The 26945-nt window shown below is 40.0% G+C and overlaps 1 protein-coding gene across 1 annotated transcript; it reads right to left on the bottom strand.

Annotated features, from left to right (window-relative positions):
- Window positions 1–14989: 14989 nt before the first annotated feature.
- Window positions 14990–15919, bottom strand: LOC109261268 (olfactory receptor 1L6-like). The gene has a single exon (XM_019439842.2). The coding sequence runs from the start codon at window positions 15917–15919 to the stop codon at window positions 14990–14992; it is 930 nt and encodes a 309-aa protein (XP_019295387.2).
- Between the last annotated feature and the right edge of the window lie 11026 nt (window positions 15920–26945).

Genomic DNA, 26945 nt, shown 5'->3' with positions numbered 1-26945 from the left:
ATCTCACACTAAATAGATAAACCTTAGATGCATTATTTTAAAATGAGAAACAAGATTAGGATATCCATTATCTCCACAAATATTTAACATAGTATTAGAAATCCTGCCTAATGCTGTAAGAAAAGAAAAATGTGAAAGGAAAAGAAGGAAAAAAAAAATAAAACTTTCATTATTTAAAGAAGATAGGCTCATCTCCTTGGAAAAAAGAATAGAATCCACTAATAAAACATTAGAACCAATAAGTAAGTTCAGCAGGGGTGCTGGAAACATGATCAACCTAAAAAATCAATAGCATCTCTCTAGAATAGAAAGAAATAACCAAGAGAATGGACTAGAAATAACCAGAATATGTAGTAATAAATGAGATGCTATCCACTGTCACAGTACAGACTCTAAATCTCTAGGAATTAATTTATCTAAGAATACACAAAATGGCTATGTAGAAGCAAAGTCTAATAAAGGGCATATGGATAATTAAAACGAATGGAGAGAAATCCATCTTCTTGGATGGAATAAATAATATTACAAAGGTGTTATTTCCCACATTAATTTATAAGTTTAATTCAATCTTAATCAAAATATCTTGGATTTTTGAAGTCATTGATAACTTTATTCTCAAATTTACAAATAATAATAAAGATCAGGAAATAGCTAAGTCAAACTTGAAAATAAAAAGTAAAAAGATGGCATTTGTCTTAATAGAGATTAAGAATAAGAAAAGTTCATAATAATAAAGACAGCATGGTTTGGGTGCAAGAACAGATAAAAGACCAATGGAAAAAACTAGCTCAGAGGGAGACCTATATTTATACAAGGACTTAATACAGGAAAATGATGGTACTAAAAACCAATGGGGGAAAGGATGGAATGTTTGGAAATACTGGGAAAATCGACTCTTTATATTGAAAGATATCAGAAAGAATTGTTATCTAATATCATATATAAAGGTGGAATCAGGTGTATTATGAGCTTATCTGTGGTAACACGTAAATCTATAGAGTTAATAGGAAAAGACTAGGAGAATATCTATGAGCTAGAGGGGAAAGAACTTCTTAAATAAGATACTCTTAAAAAAAGGGCAAAAGTAAATTGTTTACATAAGTATGAATGAAGCTAACAGACATATGAAAGGCTAGGAGATGATATTTGCAAGTATAACAGGTGAGATACTAGTATGTAGAATATGCAATGATCACTTTCACATCAGAAAGAGAAATATATGAATCCCAGTACAAAAATGAGCAAGAAAGCCAAAAGGCTAATAAGCCTATGAACAAATGCTCAAATCCATTGCTTATCAGAGAAATGACAAAATAAACCATGAGATTTCACTTGACGTTTGTTAGCTTGGCAGACATTAGAAAGTAGAATAAGGTCAACTCTTGCAAGGGGATGTGGCAATATAGGGATCCTTGGACACTGCTGGTTGGAAAATAAAACTGGTGCAAGACTCTACAGAACCAACTGGCATGATTCAGTCAAGTTAATAAATATCCCATGAGCTTACAACCCTGCTGCTAGATGGAAAGCCCAGAGACATTGGTACACAGGCAAATAGAAGCTTCTGGATGAGGATGTTTCCACAGTGTCAGCTGCAGTGATGGGGAATTTGTGGCAACCTCGGTGTCCCTCACTGGGCTGGTAAATGTGATAGGCGCCCGCCATGGGTACAGTGCAGCTGTCTAGAAACAACTGATTAGAATTACAGCAACTTTGATAGATTTTAAAAACATAATCTGGGGCGCCTGGGTGGCTCGGTCGGTTAAGCGTCTGACTTCGGCTCAGGTCATGATCTCACGGTCCGTGAGTTTGAGCCCTGCGTTGGGCTCTGTGCTGACAGCTCAGAGCCTGGAGCCTGTTTCAGATTCTGTGTCTCCCTCTCTCTCTGACCCTCCCCCGTTCATGCTCTGTCTCTCTCTGTCTCAAAAATAAATAAACGTTAAAAAAAAATTAAAAAAAAAAACCCATAATCTGAGTGAGAAAGTAAGGGAATGAATGAGATCTATGACGCAAGATGTTTTATATAAATTAAAAATGCAACACAAATGGTAATATTTCATAACGTATGCATATCAATAAGTCACATTGTACACCTTAAAAATAACTTAAAAATGCAATAAAACAACAAGGATATCCATACACAAAGTTGAATGTTAAGCATATTAGAACGGGGGAGGAACAGTAGTGGGGAGTGGGTGAGGAAGCAAACAAGTAAGAGAAAAAAGGGTCCAGAGTTGGCAATATGCTATGAACTGGGGTATGTGATTAATTCAACCCTTTGCATCTGAAGTCTATGAATAAGAAAAAGAATATCAAGTCTTAAATAAAACTCAGAGATTTTTCTTCCTTTCTATTTGTCAGAGCATGAGCCCATCAGGAACACAGATGCCAGGTCATCCCACTAAAATATTGCCAGTAAATGGAGCCCACTGTCTCCTAAAATGTGCCCCTGTCCTTTTGCAGTCAAAATTGGAGAAGCCCGTTTATCTTGGATTGAAATGCAAAAGCCAAGCATCCTACTAAGCCCCCCAGTAGCAGCATCCTGTTAGCTGGCTTTCTCTTTGCTAGTGATGTTAGGTATGCCTTCCTTTCATGGGTTGATGGATTGATTTATGATTCACTTGACAAAGTTTCACCAAGTGCCAGGAAACAACCCAAGCATTGGGAATACAGAAGAATCAGATACCATGATAGCCATTCTGATGTTTGAAAACAATGCCCATGTCCCCAGGTTTGTTCTCTGGGTGAAATTCCCCCAGTTCCTTCCAATCCTTACCCAGCAAGACTTGGTATTAAGTAATCCCACAGTCACCTTTCGAAGCTTCTGGCTGGCATGGCTAAAGCTCCCTGTGTAATGGTCAAGTATTTCTTTTTAGAATGTAAATTCCTGTGAGACATTTGTACAATTCTAAGTTGTTGGAGATGGAAGTGATCTTAAAGTTTATCCATTTCATAAGTTTCCAAACTGCTCCCCTGGGGACTCAGGGGCCACCCCGAGAGGGATCAGGAAGCTGAGGGGAAGGCTGAATGAGAGGTACTTTGGGTCTCTTTCTCTTTAATTAGAGCAATTCTGCTATCAATGTGTTTTACAGAATGAATTACTCCATAAGAAATATTACGAACATGAGGATGAAATCAAGGTACTCATTTTATATAGGGAAAACTTGAGGCCCAATTTTTTACCCAGTACCACAGTCTCCTCTTACCACTTACATGTGTCAGCTCATGACTTAGGCTGTTCTGAAGATGTTCAGAGGTCAGGGTGAGGCCATAGTATCTGGAAGCTTCCTCAGCAGGCCTGGCTTTTGGGACAACCAGGGGCCAGGCTAGGTCTCCCCGTCAGGATCAGGGCAGCTACATCTGTTTCATTCCTAGTGCAGAACTTCTTTCCTTGGGGTCTGACCCACTAGAATAACAAATCCTTCCTGTATTATATAAATGGAGAAGGAGAAACAGAGGGATGTGGAGACCATGGCATTAGAAGCATGGATATATGACTTGGTTTGTGGTTTCAGCTATGCTGAATCTGAGCCTCAGATTTTGTCCTTGGAAAAGGGGATGATTTACAACATGATTTCTTAGTTTCTAATGCTCCAGGGTTTGTAGGACTTGGGTGTAACAATGGGTAGATGATAACAGCTACTTACTCAGAAAAGGGATCGTGACCTCCAGGGTGGTCATTCGAGAATCCAGGCATCTTCTCCTCAGCCTCACTGGCCTTGGTGATTAGGGAGAACATGGGGGCTGGGGAGATAGAACTCTCATATCAAGTGAGGAAGAAAAGATCCAGACTTGGTGTGGGAGCAGACAGGATTCACTACACTCTGACTGTTGTGTGTGTGATTGTCATCTCAGACACTTCTCTTCCTTTAGAGAAGTAATCTTTCAATGTAGCCTCAGCCATCTGGCACCCAAGGCTTTCTCTCATGCCCAGCTACCATCACTGGTCTCTGAAGATTTACTCAAATGATGAGGAAGGGTGAAGACCTGGAAGGAGGTGATTGCCTTTCACATGAATCATCCCAAGGAGGCAGACGGTATTTCCATCAACCGCCCCTGGAGAGCTCATTAAGAGGGGAGCCTTGGGGAGAACAGTAGAGACTGAGGAATCTCTGCATTCCAGGGTGGCAAGTTTCTTTGAATCTCGGATAATTAGTTTGTTACCATTGTGATTTTGAAGGAGATGGAGGTAGGTAAATAGAGAGGCTGTCCCTGGGATGTTGGGGAGTGATGTGTGGTGCCATGGAAAGGATCCTAAGGGTAAAGATTCTCTTCACTCACAATGAGTAGTTGTGATTTGATTAGCCTCTGTAAATTTTAGGCTTGTCATCTAAATTTTAGTACCTGTATGGCAGGGCAGGTTGCCTGGAGACTGAAATAAACTTAAGAATATGTTCATATAATAATAACCATTTATCAAATGCTTATGTGACATTTTCATATATCACTCTTCAAGTGCAGTGATCTTGTTTTTGCAGATGAGGGAAATGAGGCTCAGTCTTATTAAAAAACTTGCCTAAGGGGACGCCTGGGTGGCTCAGTCGGTTGAGTGTCCGACCTCGGATCAGGTCATGATCTCACAGTCCGTAAGTTCGAGCCCCATGTCGGGCTCTGTTCTGACAGCTCAGAGGCTGGATCCTGCTTCAGATTCTGTGTCTCCCTCTCTCTCTGCCCCTCCCTTGCTCATGCTCTGTCTTTCTCTGTCTCAAAAATAAATAAAAACATTAAAAAAGGAAACTATTAAAAAAAAAAACTTGCCTAGGGGCATCTGTGTGGCTCAGTTGGTGGAACTTCCAACTTCGGCTCAGGTCATGAGCTCACAGCTCGTGGTTCAAGCCCCATGTCAGGCTCTGTGCTGACAGCTCAGAGCCTGAATCCTGCTTCAGATTGTGTGTCTCTGGCTCTCTCCATCCCTTCCCCACTCACGATATGTGTCTCTGTCTCTGAAAGATAAATAAATATTCAAAAAATAAAACAAAAACTTGCCCAAATTCACATAACTAGAAAGTGCTGCAGCTAACTTCAAATTCAGGGTTGTCTCAGTCCTATATTTCACACTTATTCTGCTTTGTTATGTGGAGACTACACCTAGGAATGTCTTTGATGGCTCCCTCTTTTTTTCTCCTCCATGGTGCTAGGCCATCTTCAGATGTTCTACAAATTTATCTGCTTTTCCCCCTATTCTGATAATCCTGAGCAAGCTCTTGCTCCATTGGAGGAATGGCTCATTGAGGGTAGGGTCATGTCTACTTTTTACTTCACTGATGTGTCCTCTTGACGTCTAGCACAGACTCTGGCCCATAGCGGGCATTCAAAACCATTGGCTAAAGTAATAAATAATATATCAGCAGGGTATTTCTTTTTAAAATCTTTGTGAAAAATTTAAAAAGTTATTCCAAGCAAGAATACACTCTTACTGCTGTGCTACCAAAAACAATTATATTTATAAAGTGTTTTAAGACTTTAGGTGAGTACATCATGCCCAGGAACAGCAAACAGAGACTTAAAGATACTCCTACCATATCTGATGTAATGCAGCCATTGTATCATCAGCTTCTCAGAATGAGAAAGCCAGAAAATACTCTGAATGTGGCTTTGCCTTCAGTTATGTTGCTCCCTTGATCAAAACTTTCAGTTCATTTATTCATTCAGTACTATATTAGATGCTAGAAATAAAGAAGTCAATCACACCAAGTAAGTCCTTATTCATACACTCTAGAAGGGAGAGTGACCTGTATTAGTGTAATTACATGGAGTGATCAATCTTATACAATAGGAGTATGTAGGAGTCTTAGGAGTATGGAAAAATGAGCATTGAATTCATGGTTGGGTGAGGCTGGGGATTAGGGATGGGTTGAGAAAATCATTTAGAGTATAAATGACACTTGAGCTGTTTCTTGAAAGTTTAGGTAAAAGATGGCCAGAGAGTCATGGTAGAAGGACACTGAAGGCAGAGGGACCACCTCATGGGCAGATATACCATGTCTGGAGATCTGAAAATAGCCATGTTACTCAAATTTAGAGTGAATATGTAGGAGTGATCAGAGATGAGGCTGGAATGTTAGGTTTACTATATTTATTGAAAATAATTAAAATTCCTTAGCTTGCCATTCATAGCATTCCATGGACAGGTCCTTTTTCTAGTTTTCATCACCTATCAGTACTTCCTGAGGCCATAGCCATCCTTGGCTTCTTGCCATTCTTAGCACCCAATTGCCATGTGGATCTGCACGTGCCATTTCATTGACATCACTGATTTACTGAGGCTCACCATCTTTGCTTGCCTGAAAAATTTTGTCTTCCAAGTCTAGCCTTCCTCTGCTGTGAAAGCTTACCATATTTGTTCTTCTTTAAATATGACTCATTTGGTACTTCCTTTGATTCATGTAGTGCTGGCCTTTCCACAGTCATACCGGGGGGACTCCCTTTCAATCTGGTATGCTTTTATTTGTGTTCGTTTCATTTTACCCGATATATTACCAACTCGTTGAGGACAGGACACATCAGAGTGGGGTGAAGCAGACACCATAGGTTGGTTCACCCGGTACCTGATCCAATCCCCTTCTCCTTTCCTACCTTTAGAATGCAGGCTGTAAAAGTTATACATTAGATTTTCAGCCACTATCTCAGCTGGAGGAGGCCCCCAACATAGTCTCGGTCAATGAAAAGATGTAAACATAAGTCATATATTGCTATCCCTTCCCTGTGTTTCTCACTCTCTTCTTTCTCTGTCTCTCTCTCTTTCACTTCCTTTAACTCTTTTAGTTGGAGCTGAAGCAGCCATCATAAGTAGAGTCAAGAGATTGAGACACATAGCATCTCTGACATCACAGAGGCATGGACCTAATGCAAGCAACCATCTCTTCTGATATCTTAGGGGATAGGTAGGATATAAACACCCCCTTCCCAATTGATTAAACCATTGTGGTAACATTTTCCATTACTTTCAGCCAAATATGAGTCTAAATTATACAGAGAACTTTGTGAGAAACTCAGAGATTAGTAGAAAGATGGATCTAGACAGAGGAGATACACACTTGAGCAGAGTCCATGCTTGAGTGGACATACGGGGTGTGCTAATGGGAGGCCATCAGGGCAGATAACGTATTTAGAGGTGACAGGTAATGGGTGACAATTCAGGCAAGAGGTATTCTTAGGAAGGTCTAGTAACAGGGAGACTATGAACAGGCTATGTATTATGGCTCTTTTTTTCCGTTAGTGAATCTCAGCATAATCAGCCCTTGTTCTAGGCTAGAGTAGTAAAGCATTCATATCGGATGGGATCTTAAATATCACTGGTCACTCTTTCAACAACAATTAATCTTTTCCCATATCATCCATCATTTTCTGGTACACCTCCTGTGGTGGAAAGCTCACTTCTGCCCAGACCACCCTGTCCATCTTTAAGCAGCACTGGGACTTGTTCAGGTCCCTGGGGTTGTTCTAGTCTTATTCTTTTCCTTGTACCCTGTGATGGTGGGGACTGGGTTCCTCCACATTGTAAACATTCTCCTTCTCCTGGATTTTCAGGACTGGCTGCTCCATGCTTCCTTTGACCTCTCTCTCTCACTCATCTGGTTTACAACTCCTTTGCTGAGCAGAATGGTAGACACATCTAGGGTCTAACACATACTTTGACATTTATGAGCTAAAGTTTTCAATCCTCTGTCAGGTGTTCTAATTTACTTCAACTCAGAAAAATGACTTCAAACAATTCTTATTTCTCAGCTTTATTGAAGTATAATTGACAAATTAAATTTGTGTATATTTAAGGTATATGCTTGATGTTTTGATATACATATACACTGTGAAATGATCACCACAATCAAGCTACATAGTTATCATGTCCATCACCACACCCATCACCTCACGTAGTTACCATTTTTTTGAGTGTGTGGTGAGAAAACTTAGGATCTGCCCTCTTAGCACATCTCATGTATACAATACAGTACTGTTAACTGTAGTCACTAGGATCTAAATTCTATCTCAAGAATGTATTAATCCGGAGTAACTGAAACTTTATACCCTTGGGTCAGCTTTGCACAATTCTAACAGTTGTGATATTACCAGTCAAGGTATGTCTAATGATTATCAAGCACATGTTATTTTCTCAGTTTCAAGAACCCATTTCACTACCATTAATAACACGTATTGAGTGCATTCTAAAGTTCTGTGCTGATGACTGTGTATTCATCATTGCATCCAGTCTTTACAATAGCTCACTATTTACAATAGCCCGATAATAATATTATTATACCTATTTATTGTTGGCTTACACAATAAAAGTTTATTTTTTGCTGACCCAAAGTCCAACATGAATGTGATTTCCACATGTGATTTCCTTCAGGGTCCTGGAATTCTTCCTCCTGTGGCTGTACCCTACCCTAGTTCCTCAAAGTCCTTTCTATTCAGCCCATGGTTGGGTTAAGAGAGAGTGTAGCAGGTAGGAGACTTGAATTGGCCAGGCTGAAAAGTGACGCGCATTTTTCCTACCCACATGCTTTTGGCTGGAACTCAGTTCCATGGCCTCATTTAACTCTAAGAAAGGCTGGGAAGTGTGGGATAGCTGTGTTCACAGAAGGAAAATGCCGAGGATTTTGAGTGTTATTTGAGCAAGGTCTGAATTTAGAGAGAGCAGAAGTGTTGATATGTGTGAGTATCTGAGGGAAAAGCATTTAAGACAGTGGAAATGGTGAATTCAAAGGGCCTGAGGTGGAAGCAATCCATGTTTTTTTAAGGAACACCAGAGATCAGTGTTTCTGGAGGGGTGCAGGTAAAGACAGGACCAGCAGGGTGAGAAGGCAGAGGGGTGTGGGGGGACAAATTATGTAGAGTCTGGTAGGCTATTACAAGGACTTGGCTCTTTCTATGAGTCAGATGTGAGGCCACTGGGTCATTGTGAGGTTTTGAGCAGAGGGGGGATATGATTTGATTTATATTTTTGCTTCCAAAGTTTTATGTGGAAAAATTTCAAAGTCACATAAAAATGGAAAGAATATTGTGACAAACATATATCCTTCATGCAGATACACCGGTTATTAACCTTTGGCCACATTTGTTTCATTCCTTTCAATAAATTTCCAATTTATTTTTTGCTGCCCTATTGAGAGTAGGTTGAAGACAATATACCACTGCCCCTTTGGGTGCATCAGGGCAGACTCGGTAATTCTCCTGCTGGTTCTGCCATGATTTGAGTTTGATTATGAGTCTGCAGACTCGGAGAGGTGATACAGTTGGTCTTGGGAAGAATCAACATTCCCCTGCAAGATGACTGTCCTAGGAGGAATTATTCTATCCGGTTAGTGCAAAGGGCAGATAACTTCCTCCGTGAGAAGTGGCAAAGGGGGCTCAGACATTTGGGTGTTCCAAGTACTCCGATTCGTCACTGTCTATCAAAATTTTCCCATTCAAATTTTCAGGAAACCATTCTTTCCCAGTAAATGCCCTGACTTTAACATAAATGACAAGGCCATAAATCTGATTTGTGCTGTAATTCAGCCACTTACAGGGTGAGATTCTGGGTTTGCTTTTTATTTTATTTTTTAAAATTTTTTAAAAGTTTATTTTATTTATTTTTAGAGAGAGAGTGTGTGAGCAGGGGAGAGACAGAGAGGGAGGGAGAGAGAGAGAGAGAATGAATGAATCCCAAGCAGGCTCCATGCTGCTCAAACTCACAAACCTGAGCCAAAACCAAGAGTTAGATGCTTAACTGACTGAGCCACCCAGGTGCCCCATAGGTTTGCTTTTTATTAATCTGGATCCTGTGACAGAAGTAAGAATGGATTTTTTTTTTTCATGGAATCATAAAAGCTTTTAGCTTTCTACTCATGTCTTGAGTTCGAAATGTAAATTGTTGAGCTTGCCATGTTCTTTCTCAAAGTTCTCTGCTATAATCTGAAGCAGCCAGTACACCCCACTCTTTTTATACTCTTTCTTTCTATTCTAGCATTCTATTGCTAAGGCTTCTTGGTCTCCCAAGTGATCATAACATTGTTTTTAGTGGATTCCATGGGTTAACAGTGTCCCATTTTCCACTAGCAAGGTCATTACTACTTTCAAATCTAAGCAGATTGGATTCTAGATTCTCGTATTTAATTAATTCTAGATTCTCTTATTTAAGTCTCTCTTTGGAGCCATCTTTGGTACTAAAATGTGTATCAACCAGTTAGAAAAACATGGTATTCTGTGTTCCTGATATAATAAGTTTAATATAGCATTTGGGACATATAGAATTCTTTAAAGAATGAGAGGAACAAAGGTCAGAGAAGCTTCTACTAGAGGTAAAGGAGACTGACACTGAAGATCTTGGCCAGAAGCACTTGTTAAAAATAAACTAAGACATATAAGTGAAATCATATGGTATTTGTCTTTCTGTGACTCATTTCACTTAGCATTATACTCTGTTCCATCCATGTCTTTGCAAATGGCAGGATTTCATTCTTTTTTATGGCTGAATTATTTCCATTACACACACACACACACACACACCATATCTTCTTTATCCATTCATCAGTTGAAGGACACTTGGGCTGCTTCCATAATTTGGCTATTGTAGATAATGCTGCTATAAACATAGGGTTGCATGTATCCCTTTGAAATAGTATTTTTGTATTCTTTGGGTAAATACCTAGTGATGCAATTGCTGGATTGTAGGGTACTTCTATTTTTAACTTTCTGAGGAACCTCCATACTGTTTTCCAGAGTGGCTGCACCTATCTTAACTGGAATTTAAATAAAACTTAAAAATATAAACTGAGATATATTAAAAATTTAAATTTGAGCAAAAGTCAATTAAAATTGGGTAGCATTCAATCTAGCAGATGGAAAGAAGCTCTGAGGAGTTGTACAAAATGAAAGACTTTCATAGGCCAGAAGGGAGTGGGAATCAGGAAGTTATACTAGACAAAAAGGTGAAACTAATATAACATTTTATGTCAACTATACTTCAGGAGAAAAAGAAAAAAGTGGGTTGATTTTGCAAAGTCGCTTTCCTTTAGGGGATGGCAGGGATCTTTCTATAGGATTACTGACCTAGTGCTGATCAGGTGACTCCTGATTGATTGGTTTAAGATTCCATTTCCGGGAGAGCCAAAACCATAATGAAGTCAAACCCCAATTTGGTGGCACAGGGCTTAGAATAAACAGCTCCATTTTGGGCTTGTTATTTTGTTTTTGACATTCTAAAGCAAATGGTTCTCAAAGGCTTGCCTAGAAGATGCCATAACTCTTGAGAATATCTGAGAAGTTTCCACAAAGTGTCTTAGTTTGCAGTTGCAAAGCAGGTGGTTTCATGAATTTTTTTCAGGAGCTATTATAAATTCTTACTCTGTCCACACATTTGGCTGCATCTGTCTCCAGGGGATAATGTCTTGCACTTCACTTCTGTGTTCCAAATATGATACAAGTTCCTTTATTGGAAAACTATCCCAGAACCATAGAGAGAAAGGAATTCTGGGAAATGTAGTTCTAGAGTGGTGGATTGACAGTAGTCAATCCAACACACTATGTAAATAAATAAATGATATTTTAAAATAACAGAAAGTTTGATTACTATACAAGGTAGTAGGATACAATAATTTGTTATAAAATATCTACCACACCTTTACTTCATGGAAATAAATTTTTATGACAGTGATAATTTGTATTTTAACATTTTTTAAAGTTTATTTATTTTGAAAGAGAGAGAGAGTGCAAGTGGGGGAAGGGGAGGAAAAGAGAGAGAGAGAGGGAGAGAGAGATAATCTCAAGCAGGCTCCACACTGTCAGCTTGGAGCCCGATGTGGGGTTCAATCTCATGAACTGTGAGATCATGACCTGAGCCAAAACCAAGAGTTGGATGCTTAACCAACTGAGCCACCAAGGCACTCCCATATTTCAATATTTCATTTTCTTCAGAAATGGTCACTAAGTGTGAGGTTCTTATGATATTGAAAGTATTTAGCAGCTTAAAGAATTCTTCAAGGCTGTAGCAACTTCTTACTAGATATGTCTCCTGAGGCAAGGGAAACAAAAGCAAAAATAAACTATTAGGAGTAAGTCAAAATAAAAAGCTTTTGTATAATGAAGGAACCATCAACAAAACAGACTATTGAATGGGAGAAGATATTTTCAAATGACATATCTGATAAAGGGTTAGTATCCAAAATATATAAAGAACTTATCAAACTCAACACCAAAAAAACAAACATTCCAGTTTAAAAATGGGCAGAAGACATGAATAGACATTTTTCCAAAGAAGACATACAGATGGCCAACAGACAAATGAAAAAGTGTGCAACATCACTCATCAGGGAAATGTAAATCAAAACTATAATGAGATATCACTTCACACCTGTCAGAATGGCTAAAATTAACGACACAGGAAACAACAGGTGTTGGCAAGGATGAGGAGAAAGGGGAATCTTCTTACACTATTGGTGGGAATGCAAACTGGTGCAGCTACTCTGGAAAACAGTATGAAGATTCCTCCAAAAGTTAAAAGTAGAACTACCTTATGATCCACAGTATTTAGTAGGTATTTACCCAAAGGATAAAAAAATACTTATGAGAAGGAACACATATACTCCAGTGTTTATAGCAGCATTATCAACAATAGCCAAAGTATGGAAAGAGCCCAAATGTCCATAGATTGATAAATGGAAAGAGAAGAAATAGTGTGTATATATATATATACACACACATACATACACACACACACATATATATGTATATATATACATACACACACAGTGGAATATTACTCAGTGATAAAAAAGAATGAAATCTTGCCATTTGCAATGATGTGGATAGAGCTAGAGAGTATTATGCTAAGCAAAATAAGTTAGTCAGAGAAAGACAAATATCACATGATTTCACTCGTATGGAAAATTTAAGAAACAAAACAGATGAACATAGGAGAAAAAAAAGAGATGCAAACCAGGAAACAGACTCTAATCTACAGAGAACAAACTGAGGGTTGATGGAGGGGTGGTGGGTGGGGGGGATGGGTTAAATAGATGATAGATATTAAGAAGGACACTTGTGATGAGCACTGGGTATTGTATGTAAGTGATAAATCACTAACTTCTACAGCTGAAACTAAAAAAAATTGTCTAAAATTTTGAAACAGTCTCCAGATTACAGAAAAATGCCATTATGGCACAAAACCTGACCTTTCTCCCTCAAATAGTTTAGTATGTATTTCCTACAAACAGAGACATTCTCCTCCATAGTCACAATAAAATTGAAATCAGGAAATTAACATTAATACATTACCATATCTACCATGTCAAGTTTCACTGCTTGTCCCAATAATGTCTCCATAGCAAAAGGAATAATAAAAATATCCAGTTCAGAATCCTATATTACATTTAACTTGTTTCCCCCAGGCTGGAATAATCCCACAAACTTTCCTTAACTTTCACACACTTGACATCTTTGAATATTATGGGGTACTTGTTTTCTAGAAAATCCCTCAATTTGGTTTATTTTTCATTTCCTTATGACTAGATTTGGGTTATCCATTGTTGGCAGGAATATCATAGAAGTGACACTTGATTCTTGTCATTGTACCCTATCAGGGGGTACAGGATTTTGATTTGTCTCATTACTATTGATATTCATTCTGATTACTGGATTAAAGTGGTTCTGCCAGACTTCTCTGTGAAGTTACTTTTCCTCTTTGTTAGAAATACATATTTTATGAAATGATGTAACTACCCCATTCCTCACCAAAATTCTTCCCATCTGTTCATTTACCTATATTGGTATAGACTCCCGTTTTTTTTACTTTATTCAGTGAGTTATATAATTTATTGCTTCTGTGTTCTTTTGATATGTTCCCACCATTCTCTAGGCACTTTCTTGCTTTCTATCTCAAGATGTGCCAGGATCATCTTATTCTTTCTCTGCCCCAGTCCTGTAATTAGCTGTGTCTCCAAAGATCCAGGCTCCCAACAGGGATGCCTTCTTCACTCTACTTGGACTCAGTACACACCAAATCACCCCTCCTTGAGGACACTCTTGTCACCCATTTCTGGATCTGACTCTCCTCTCCAGGATGTACTGCACACAGATGCTTATTTTTGTCATTGAGGAAAATGGGGCTTGGAGATAGTGACAGCCTTCTTCATAAAACTAGGAAGACCAAGTTGTGACCTAATTTCAAGTTTCTTGTCTTAGAATTCTATGACCTTTTTACCACTCCAGGTTAGTTTGTTACCCCCTTAAGCCCTTAAGTAGACAGCTATGGAGCAGTATGAGCTTTATTATATTGATATTTATGCTATATCTTACTAAGAAAATCTATATTGGTCCAAGAGAACCAAGTGTAGAATTAATGACTTATTTGGTAGGAACATTAAACCATATGCCTAAACTGTTGAAACTATTCTGAAACATTCAGAAGCTTTTCTTCCTTACTCTTTATGGTTAAACATATTGGTCTACACTGGTAATTTACATAATAAGATGCATGAACTAAAGAGTATAAAAAAGGGGCACCTGGGTGACTCAGTCGGTTAAACATCCAACTTCGGCTCAGGTCATGATCTCGTGGTTCGTGGGTTTGAGGCCCACATCAGGCTCTGTGCTGACAGCTCAGAGAATGGAGCCTGCTTTGGATTCTGTGTCTCCCTCTTTCTCTCTGCCTCTCTCCTCCTCTCATGCACTCTCTTTGTCAAAAATAAATAAACTAAAAAATTTTTAAAAAATATTATAAAAAAGAAGGGATAAAGTGAGGAAGAAGGGAGTTGGGGAGTTATTGTATAATTTATTGAGGTATTATCATTTTTAATTTTATGAAAAAGTATGACATTCTGATTACAGTAAGCTTTTAACAGTCTTTTCCTTTCTGCTAACTAGACTGTAAATACTTTTGGAGACAGAAGAGATGATTGATGTATTTTGCCTTCCTCACAGAATTAAACATAGTATCTGCAGGTAGTAGGTGCTTAACCTTTAATTGTTGAGTCAATGATTAAACTCCTAGAGGTAGCAGAATATGAGAATTCTATTCCTTTCTCCTAGTCAGCTTTCTCAAGGCTTGTTTCATGTCCTTGTTCCTAAGACTGTAGATAAAAGGGTTCAACATGGGGATTACCACAGTATAAATAACAGTGACCACACTGTCCTTTGTCACTGAGTAGGTGGATGAGGGGCGAATGTACACAGAGATGGCAGTCCCATAGAAGAGTGCCACAACTGTGAGGTGGGACCCACAGGTGGAGAAGACCTTGTGCCTGCCTCCTCGAGAAGGGACCCTCAGAACGGCACGGGTGATGTGGATGTAAGAGACAATGATCAAGATGAAGGGACTCATGATCACCAAGGAGCCCTCTGTGAAGGCCAAAAGCTCATTGACAGAGGTGTCAGAGCAGGAGAGTGTCAGCAGTGGCTGGACGTCACAGAAGAAGTGGTGGATGACGTTGGGCCCACAGAAGGAGAGGCGGGCCATGAGAATCGTGTGGGTGAGTGAGTGAAGGTGGGACAGCACCCAGGACACCGTCACCAGCAGGAGACAGCGCTGGGGGCTCATGGTCGTGGTGTAATGCAGTGGGTTACAGATGGCCATGTAGCGGTCAATAGCCATGGCAGCCAGGAGGAAGCTGTCCGTGATTGCACAGGTCACAAAGAAATACATCTGTGTGAGGCACTGGGCAAAGGAGATCTTCTTGGTCTTGCTCAGCATGTTTGCCAGCATCCGTGGCACAATGACATTTGTAAAGCAGATGTCCACCAGGGACAGATTGGAGAGGAAGAAGTACATGGGGGTGTGGAGGCGGGTGTCCCCCCGGATGGCTGCAATGATGACTGAGTTGCCAGCCACGTTGACCAGATACATGGCCAGAAAGCTGGTAAAGAGCCACTTCTGATATTTGGGGTCACTGGTCAGTCCCAGAAGGAGGAATTCTGTGATGTGACTCTGGTTTCCCCTTGACATTTTTATCCTGCAAGTAGAAAATACAAAGGAATGTTAGGCATGTGTACTGGCTTGGAGTCTCCAGTTGTTATAACTTCCCGTGAAGGCTGGTATAATTGATGAGAGTATGCATTTTTGATGTGCCTTCAGGAACTGGATTCTTACCCTTGAAATGGGTGCAATGAAGCAAGGTCCAGAAAGAACAAAGCAGGACCTCAGTTTGGCAGGAATTGTGGCTCTGCTTATCCACATAAAGACAGAGACTCGGCTGCAGTGAAACATAATCAGAAGTCAATTACCTGCTCTTGTGCTCAGGATGAAGTCATTCTGGCCAATAGCCAGAATTTAATCCTGGTCAGTCACTATGATCCTGGCCTTGGACTCCTAATGTCCACCTTGCCTAGGGTCAGGATTAGTTTGAGAGCAGAATTCAGGAAGAGATCTGCAGATGTCTGCCAGTGACTCCAGATAAAGGGAGAAACAGGGGTATAAGAAACATGGGTGAAATGAAGTCTACTCCCAAGGACACTGACTATCAGTGATTTTTTTTTTCAATGTTGAAAGCACTTAAATAAAATCCTTTGCAATGTTGGAAAAGATCCATACTGTCTGCATGTTCCCTAAGATGCAGAAGCATGGGCTTCTGACGCATCTTTTTTTTTTCTCCCAAGTGTTTGGAACTATGGACCAATTTGATTTCTCTTACCAGGTAGAGCACAATGAGACACCATTGACACACAGAGGCCCAGGATATTACTTCGGCAAGGGCAGGGACCTGTCTGGCTGTTACACTGTATCCCCAGTTCACCACTGTATCCTTGTAGCAGGTGGAGAATACAAATATCAAACACATCAAGAGTATTTACATGTGCTAGGCACCGTATGATTATTTAATCCACGTAATAACTCTGGCAGTATACAGATGAGGAAACTGAAGATCATGTGTGGTTTTTTTTAATTTAAATTCAAGTTAGTTAACACACAGTATAGTCTTGGCTTCAGGAGTAGAACTCAGTGATTCATCTCTTACATATGACACCCAGTGCTCCTCTAGAAAAGTGCCCTCCTTCATGCCCGTCACCTATTTTACACATCTCCCCACCCACCTCCCTTCCAGCAACCTTCAGTTTATTCTCTGTATTTAAGAGTCTCTTACGGTTTGCCTCCCTCTCTGTTTTTATCTTATTTTTCCTTCCCTTCCCTTCCCTTCTCCTATATTCATCTGTTGACTTACACTACTAGGAATTTATCCAAAGGGTATAAAAATGCTCAAGATCATATTACTAGTAAGTGGCTATATTTCCAATGCAAGCAGTTTGGCCTCAGGGTCTTGTTTTTTGCCATTCTGCTATATTAACTCTCTGCCTGTTATATATTTGCTAACAGAATAAACTCAGAATGGGCAGCTTTGCCAGCACCTTGAATGACGGAGCATGTTGTATAAGTGGCCAGAATTAGATTCTTTGGATCAGGAGAATTAGTGTAAAAAGTCCAGGATTTGGTTTTAGTCCTGGTGTAGTTACTTACCCGTTGTTCCCCTTTGAATATCTTGTGCCTTGTTTATTTTTCTCATGGAAAAATGGGAGAAGTACAACACCATTTCCGTCAAAATGTTGTGGGCATCAAATGAAGGAACATATCTGAAAAGTGTTTTGTAAATGAGCAGGTGCTATATAAGTGATACTTATATAAATAATATATAACATAAAGTAATATATAATAATGGAAAATAATAATTCTCATATTTATACTTTTTTAATGTTTATTTATTTTTGAGAGAAAGAGAGGCAGAGCATGAGCAGGGGAGAGGAAGAGGAGACACAAAATCCAAAGCAGGCTCCAAGCTCTAAGCTGTCAGCATAGAGCCCGATGTGGGGCTCTAACTCATGAACCACAAGGTCTTGACCTGAGTCGAGGTTGGATGCCAACTAAGCCACTCAGGCACCCCAGTAATCCTCATATTTAATATATAGTACCTGGTTAAGACAAAAGAAAGTGAGAAAGTGTGTGTGTGTGTGTGTGTGTGTGTGTGTGTGTGTGTGTCTGTGTGTGTGTGTGTGTCTGTGTGTGAAATGGATGAGGAGGTCACTGAAAGGAGAGCAAGATCAAAGCTTCTGGAGAGGTGTGAAACAGGCAGCATTAGAATTCCTGGTCAGACCTCAGCCGTAGCAATTTCTTATTTGACACATCCCCAAAGGCAAGGGAATTAAAAGCAAAAATGAACTACTGAGACCTCATGAAGAGAAAAAGCTTCTGCACAGCAAAGGAAACAACCAACAAAACTAAAAGGCAACCAACGGAATGGGAAAAGATATTTGCAAATGACATATCGGACAAAGGGCTAGTATCCAAAATCTATAAAGAGCTCACCAAACTCCACACCCGAAAAACAAATAACCCAGTGAAGAAATGGGCGGAAAACATGAATAGACACTTCTCTAAAGAAGACATCTGGATGGCCAACAGGCACATGAAAAGATTCTCAACGTCGCTCCTCATCAGGGAAATACAAATCAAAACCACACTCAGATATCACCTGACACCGGTCAGAGTGGCCAAAATGAACAAATCAGGAGACTATAGATGCTGGAGAGGATGTGGAGAAATGGGAACCCTCTTGCACTGTTGGTGGGAATGCAAATTGGTGCAGCCACTCTGGAAAACAGTGTGGAGGTTCCTCAGAAAATTAAAAATAGACCTACCCTATGACCCAGCAATAGCACTACTAGGAATTTACCCAAGGGATACGGGAGTACTGATGCGTAGGGGCACTTGTACCCCAATGTTTATAGCTGCACTCTCAACAAGAGCCAAATTATGGAAAGAGCCTAAATGTCCATCAACTGATGAATGGATAAAGAAATTGTGGTTTATATACACAATGGAGTACTACGTGGCAATGAGAAAGAATGAAATATGGCCCTTTGTAGCAACGTGGATGGAACTGGAGAGTGTGATGCTAAGTGAAATAAGCCATACAGAGAAAGACAGATACCATATGTTTTCACTCTTAGGTGGATCCTGAGAAACTTGACAGACACCCATGGGGGAGGGGAAGGAAAAAAAAAAGAGGTTAGAGTGGGAGAGAGCCAAAGCATAAGAGACTGTTAAAAACTGAGAACAAACTGAGGGTTGATGGGGGGTGGGAGGGAGGGGAGGGTGGGTGATGGGCATTGAGGAGGGCACCTTTTGGGATGAGCACTGGGTGTTGTATGGAAACCAATTTGACAATAAATTTCATATATTGAAAAAAATAAATAAAAAATAAAAACAATACTAAAAAAAAAAAAAAGAATTTCCTGGTCAGAGAATGAGAAGGGACAGAGATTTCAGTGGGTTTCCTACTTTGTGAGGTCTTTTCTGCAGTAGTGACGGATAAGTTATGGGACCCAATGCTGACAGTCTTCCCACAACCAGGTCACCTAGAATGGTTTCAAATATCTTAGCAAAGCCGGATGACCTTTGTTTAGCCAATACTTTTGACTTACTCAAAGGTTTTTTGATGTGGGACAAGAGACTGGTTTGCTGCGACACCTTCATTCCTATGATTATCTCTATGCATCCTTCTTAGTTCCCAGGCAGGCTGTTTCTGAGCTGAGACAGTGGGAGAAATGGAGAAAAGGCCAGGAAGAGGCAAGGGGGCATGGTCATAGGGTAGGTGCATGTGCCAGGTAGGGTCAAGGGCCTTGCCCGAGAAGTTTCCAATTAAGAAGCAAGTGATTGAACTCCTACAGCCCAATAGTAAGAAACCCAATAGCCCAGTTAAAAAATGGGTTAAGGATGTGAATAGACATTTCCCAAAGGAGACATGCAAATGGCAAAGAGGTATATGAAAAGATGCTCAACGTCAATCATCATTAGAGAAATGCAAACCAGAACTGTAATAAGGTATCACCCCATACCTGTTATGATGGCTGTTACCAAGGAAACAAAAGACAACAAGTGTTGGCAAGGATGTGGAGAAAGGGAACCATTCTACATTGTTGGTGGGAATGTAAATTGGTACAGCCATTATGGAAAACCTGTATGGAGGTTGCTCAAGAAATAAAAAATAGAATTACCATAAGCTCACAGCAATTTCTCTTCTTGGTATAGATCCAAAGAAAATGAAATCACTATTTTGAAAAGATATTAGCACTTTTATGTTCATTACAGGATTATTTATAATGGCCAAGGTGTGGAAACAACTTAAATGTCTATTGACGGATGAGTGGAATGTGTTCCAGATGTACAATGAAATCCTAGTCAGCCTTAAAATAGAAGGAAATTCTGCCAGATGGCGACAATGTGGATGAACGTTAAGTTCATTATGCTCAGTGAAATAAGGCAGCCACAGAAAGACAAATAACTTGACAATTCCACTTATATATCTAAAACAGTCAAATCCATAGAATCGGAGAGTGGCATGGTGTCCAGAGGCTGGGGAGGGGACACCGGGGAGTTACAATGGGCATAAGGTTCAGTTAAGCAGGATGAATAATCTCTAGAGATCTGTTATACAACAGGGGATGTATAGTCAGTAATAAGGTATTGTATACTTAAATATTTGTTGAGGGTAGATCTCATATTAAGTGTTCTTACCACAATAAAATAAAATTTTTAAAAAAGGAGGCAAAATAATGAGAGCAGAGAGGGGATTGAGGAGAGTATTATGGGACCGATCAACCGCAAAGCCACTTGGGGTGTGACTGAGTTGGGTTCAACTGCAGACTCCACTGAGTCCAGCCTAGTGGCTACAATTGAGGGCTCTGAGATCAGACAGTCCTGGTTTCAAGTACTAGCCTCACCAGATATTGGCAGAGTGATTGGGCAAGCTGCTTAACCTTTAAGCCTTAGTTTTCTGGTTTCGAAACAGTAATTATAATAGGATCCGCCTGTAGGTGATTATAAGGATTCTCATAATATGCATATATATTATGCATATGTAGTTAGTAGTGTAAGTCAGACAGAATAAACTCCTGATAAATGCCAGCTGTAATTATTTCTGCTCTTTAACAACATTATTTAATGGATTCGTGTATGTAAGCTGTAGGAAACTGGCACATAATCAATGTTCAATAAGTGTCTGAAGAAATAACTAATCTCAGAACCAGAAGAAAAATCAGAGATCATTCCTTCCAAACCGCCACCCAGGGCAAGAGACTTGCAGTAGCTCTGATGGCAGTCATCCAGCTTGTATACCTGTAGTGACAGGGAACTTCCTGGCCTTCTAATTTTTACCCGTAGAGTTATACTGAGCAAAAATTGCATTTTTGGTATTAAAGTCAAGAATCAAGAATTCTGAACCTCACACTTCCAATATTCTTTCTTTACTGATTTCAGTTATAACAAGTGACCACAATTTTGCTTTTCTTTTACTTGTGGAATTATTGATTTGTTAAGCACTCAGTAAGCACTTTCTGAGTGCTGGCAGTCACGGCAGGTCCTGGGGACACAGAGGAGAAGAGACACCAAGTCTTCCTACAGATGTTTGAAGACAGTGGCCATGTCTGCCTGAGTCTTCACTTTTCCACATCAACTACCTTCTATTTCCTCTGGCCAACCCCCAGGACACAGCCTCAAATTCTCTCCCATCTCCACTCACCCTCTCCCTCCATCCTGGGACTGACCCTTCTATGTGACAGACATGTCACCAGCGAGGCAGAGTGGGATTAGGGGCTCAGGAGTCCTAATATCTTCCTCTTTACTCAGAAAAATTCTACTTTCATGTGTTTTACAGATTTAAAAAAACAGTATTTTTGAAGTCAAGCTCTCAGTGCTAAAGAGGAGTGTCAAAACTGAAATTCTAGGGGCGCCTGGGTGACTCAGTCGGTTGAGCGTCTGACTTTGGCTCAGGTCATGATCTCACAATCTGTGGGTTCGAGCCCCGCGTCGAGCTCTGTGCTGACAGCTCACAGCCTGGAGCCTGCTTCGGATTCTGTGTCTCCCTCTCTCTCTGCCCCTCCCCCACTCATGCTCTGTCTCTCAAAAAAAAAAAAGTAAAACAAAATTTTAAAGAAGCAAAAGATTGAAATTCTAATTTACATGATCCATTTGCAAAGGGCCAATTAAGACCTAAAGAAGGAAATTGGCCATGTAATTTGTGTATTTATTGTATTGAAGTATAGTTGACACACAATGTTACATTAGTTTCAAGTGTGCAACATAGTGATTCCACAACTCTGTACACCGTGCTATGCTCGCGGTCAGTGTAGCTACCATTTGTCACCAATTACATTGCTATTACAATACCATTGACTATGTTCCCTATGTTGTACCTTTCATTCTCATGACTTATTCATTCCATAACTGGAAGCCTGTATCACCCATTTTCCTCTGCCTCCTGCTCCCCTCCCCTCTGGTAATTGCTACTTTGTTCGCTGTTTCTGCTTTTTCGTTTGTTTGTTTTGCTTTTTAGATTCCACATATAAGTGAAATCATGTGGTATTTGTCTTTTTCTGTCTGACTGGGTTGGGTTCTGATTTATTTCAGATTTATTGGGGTCTGATTTTTTTCACTTAGCATAATCTCCTCTAGGTCCATTCATGTCACAAATGGCAAGATCTCATTCTTTTTATGGCTGTGTAATATTTCATTGTGTATATGTAGCACATGGAAGTTGGTCATTTAATACTGTACTATGAGTTCACAGCAGAGCTGGTGTGACAGGTCTTAGGAATTTTCTCCTTCCTTACCTTTCTCCTGTTTTAGCCTTTCCCACAGCCTATGTCCCATGCTGCTCTGAAGTTGGGGTAAGGCCACTGATGTGGGTTCTCTTTAGTGCAGGACTGGCTTTAGGGAACACTGTGAAGCCAGGCTGGGATGACAGAGCCTGGACTCTTAACCCTCAGCATCCATGCAGCTACACTGTTCCTCTGAAAGGGTCCATTCCTTTGCTTGGAGTCTTACCATTCATAGCAAATCCTTCCTTTTTTTTTTGTTTTTTGTTTTTTGTTTTTTTTGTTTTGTTTTGTTTTGTGAATGGAGAAGGGAAGCAGAGGCATGTGGAAGAGTTTGAGACAAAGAGATAATGGAGGCAGGGTGGTAAGTAATGGTCACATGACCTGGCTTGTAGTCCTACCTATGGCATTAACGTGTTGCATGTAATTGGGCAACTCATTTTACTTCTCTGTAAAAATGAATGTGTTAGTAAGTTTCTGGCACTCTAGGTTAGAAGCACTCTAGGTTGGGTATGGCTGAGGATACCATTTACTTACTCAGGTAAGGGATGGTGACCTCCAGAGTGGGTTTTGGAGGATCCAAGCACCTTTTCCCTGGCCTTGGTGGTCTTGATGTCTAGAGGAGGAATGGAGGGCTTGGAGCATAGAAAGAATGCTCATAGGCCAGGAAAAGGAAGGAACCCCAGATTCTGATGAGAGGTATCAAGACCGGCAATGTTGGGTAATGTTAGGGCATGTGTGATTGTTGCCTCAGTCTAGAGATGAGGTTGTCAGCTCCTGAGTGGCCACTTTTCTTCTTCCTCCAGAGAGGTGACTCCTCAATGTAGCCCCAGGCATTGGAGTCATGAGCCTTTCTGTCATCCCCAGCTATACACCGCCTTACTGCTTCAGGTTCCATCAGATGTTAAGGGAGAAGGTGTGGGCTCAGAGGCATCTGACTGTCCTGTATGTGACCTCATCCCAAGGAGCTAGACAGCCTCCCCAGGCATCAACCCCAGGGAACTCATTAGACACTGTGTCTGGGAGAGAAGTAGAGACCTCTCAGTAGAGACCAAGGAAACTCAGGCTGAGATCGGAGTGTTTTTCTTGGATCTCCAGATAATTAGTCACTTGTTCTAGAAAACAGAGGCAAATGCATAGAGAAAGCCTGGGGCTTCTCCCAAGATGTGAGAGAATGTGTACACACACACACCTTTTTTTTTCTAGTTGCAAACTAGACATAACATAAAATTTACCATTTTAACTGTTTTAAAATGTATAGTTCAGTGGCTTTAAGTACATTCACCTGGATGTACAACCATTACTGCCATCCATCTCCAGAACTTTTTCATCATACTGTATGGAAACTCTGTCCCCACTAAGCCCCAACTTTCCACAGCTCTCTCTTCAGCCCCTGGAAACCACTGTTCTCCTTTCTGTCTCTATGAATCTGACTGTTCGAAGCTCCTTACATAATTGGACTCATACAGCGTTTGTCCTTTTGAATCTGACTTATCTCTGCATATAATGTCTTTGAGGCTCATCCATGTTGGAGCATATTGGACTCATCCATTTTTAAGGCTACAGTGTAGTTCTGCAGTCCAGATATTAGCTCAGTCTTAATGTTTGTAGCAATATCTTTTTTTTTAGAGGTCACATATTTATTTATTTATTTATTTATTTATTTATTTATTTATTTATTAATATGAAATTTATTGTCAAATTGGTTTCCATACAACACCCAGTGCTCATCCCAACAGGTGCCCTCCTCAATGCCCATCACCCACTTTCCCCTCTTCCACCCCCCCCCCCCCCATCTACCTTCAGTTTGTTCTCAGTATCCAAGAGTCTCTTATGGTTTGCCTCCCTCCCTCTCTAACTTTTTTTTTCCTTCCCCTCCTCCATGGTCTTCTGTTAAGTTTCTCAGGATCTACATAAAAGTGAAAACATATGGTATCTGTCTTTCTCTGTATGACTTATTTCACTTAGCATAACACTCTCCAGTTCCATCCACGTTGTGTAGCAATATCTTTAATTCAGTGAGTTACTGTATCAGAAAACAACAGTGCCATCATTAATTTTACTAACTTTTTATCCAGTAGGCATTCAGTAGTATCCACTGGAAACAGGCTTTGTTCCTCAGCTACGGAGTGCCCATTTCCAGACACTGCAATATGATTAGTTAGCCTGTAAGGTGCCTTAGTGGCTTTCTTAGTTCCAGTTTGAAGGATTGGTAAAAGCAATTTTTGACTTTTTATTACTGTAGTAAAATATACATAACACCATTTTTGACTCATAGGGTGCTCCTAATGTCCATGTTTAAACTATTCACTCTCTTTTTCTTTAAACTCTGAGCAATTGGGCTCAAGATGATGTTACAACTTAACTGGCAGCAATATACTCTTTGAAAACACTGTTTCATATGACACAGTAGGCTAAGTTATTAACATGTATATAGTCAAGGAAAAGATAGCTTCATCATTTTTTTTCATTTATTTATAGGTTTGCCTAATTTATTTGGAAAAAAGTTCTCTCATGATCAGAGAACTTACTAAAATGCCAGTTTCATCTGTTTTAGTAATTTTAAGTGTAGATAGTGTGGCTGTGGGGTGAGAAAGTGAATCTTCATATCTCCTTTTAAGCAATGATCCATTAAGTATAAGAAAAATATGAGCAAAATCGACATTATCTCAGCACATATTGACTAATCTAACTATGTTCTCAGCTCTACCCTAACCTCAGTGGAAAAGAAAATCAAATGAGCAACATGTTGCCTAAGTTGAGAAATGTTCATACTGTTTTCTATGGTGGCTGCATCATTTTACATTCTTATCAGTCGTGAGTACACAGGGTTCTATTTTCTCCACATCCCCACCAACATTTGCTATTTTCTGTTTTGTTTTGGTTTTTTTTTGGTAATGGCCACCCTAACAAGTGTGAGGTATTATCTCATGGTGGCTTTCATTTACATTTCCCTGATGGTGAATGATGTTGTTTGTTAAAAATTTTCTCAATATCACTCATCATCAGGGGGAAAAAATCGAAACCACATTGAGATACCACCTCAAGCCTGTCTGAATGGCTAAAATTAACAACACAAGAAATAACAGGTGTTGGCGAGGATTCTGGGAAAAGGGAACATGCTTGCACTGTTGGTGGGAATAGAAACTGGTACAGCCACTCTGGAGAACAGTATGGAGGTTCCTCAAAAAACTAAAGATAGAATTACTCTATGAGTCAGCAATTGCACTCTTAGGTCTTTACCCAAAGGGTATAAAAATACAGATTTGAAGGGTACCGGCACCCCATTGTTCATAGCCGCATTATCAACAATAGCTAAACAATGGAGAGAGCCCAAAATGTCCACTGACTGATGAATGGATAAAGAAGATGTGGTATATGTATATGTTTTTACAAAACTGTTTATTTATTTTGAGAGAGAGATATAGAGACAGAGAGAGAGCACTGGGGAGGGGCAGAGAGAGAAAGGGGGAGAGAGAATCCAAAGCAGGCTCTGAGCTGCCAGCTCAGAGCTCAGAGCCCAATGTGACTCGAGGCTCAATCTCACGAACCCACTGAGACCATGACCTGAGCCAGAATCAAGTCAGATGCTTAAGCAACTGAGCCAGCCAGGTGCCCCTCTCATTGTAGTTTTGATTTGCATTTCCCTGGTGATGAGTGATGTTGAGCATCTTTTCATGTGTCCGTTGGCTATCTGTATGTCTTTGGAGAAATGTCTATTCATGTCTTCTGCCCATTTTTAAAACGGATTATTTGTTTTCCTGATGTTGAGTTGCATAAACTCTTTGTATTTTTTGGATATTAATCCCTATCAGGTCTTCCATTTGCAAATATCTTCTCCATTCAATAGTTTTTCTTTTCTTTTAGTTTTGTTGATTCTTTCCTTTGCTGTGCAGAAGCTTTCTAGTTTGATGTGGTCCCAAAAGTTTACTTTTGCTTTTATTTCCCTTGCCTCAGGAAATATACCTAGAAAAATGTTGCTATGGCCAATGTCAGAGAAGTTACTGCCTGTGCTCTCTTCTAGGATTTTTATGGTTTCAGGTCTCACGTTTAGGTTTTTCATCCATTTTGAGTTTATTTTTGTGTATGGTGTGAGAAAGTGGTCCAGTTTCATTCTTTTGCATGTTGTCGCCCAGTTTTCCCAGCACTATTTGTTGAAGAGACTTTTTCCCATTGCATATTCTTGCCTCCTTTGTCATAGATCAATTGGCCGTGTAATGGTGGGTTTATTTCTGGGCTCTCTATTCAGTTCCATTGATCTATGTGTCTGTTTTTGGGTCAGTACCACACTGTTCTGCTTACTAAAGCTTTGTGGTATGTCTTGAAATCTGGGATTGTGATACCTTCAGTTTTGTTTTTTCAAAATTGCTTTGGCTATTTGGGGTCTT

The sequence above is a fragment of the Panthera pardus genome, unplaced genomic scaffold, assembly GCF_024362965.1.
Source record: "Panthera pardus isolate Hobbes unplaced genomic scaffold, ASM2436296v1 HiC_scaffold_20, whole genome shotgun sequence".
Taxonomy (NCBI): domain Eukaryota; kingdom Metazoa; phylum Chordata; class Mammalia; order Carnivora; family Felidae; genus Panthera; species Panthera pardus.
This window is presented reverse-complemented; position numbering and strand designations above follow the sequence as displayed.

What these genes read in the sequence shown, in the direction of transcription:
- LOC109261268 (XM_019439842.2), bottom strand. Translation starts at nt 15,919, where the DNA reads ATGTCAAGGGGAAACCAGAGTCACATCACAGAATTCCTCCTTCTGGGA.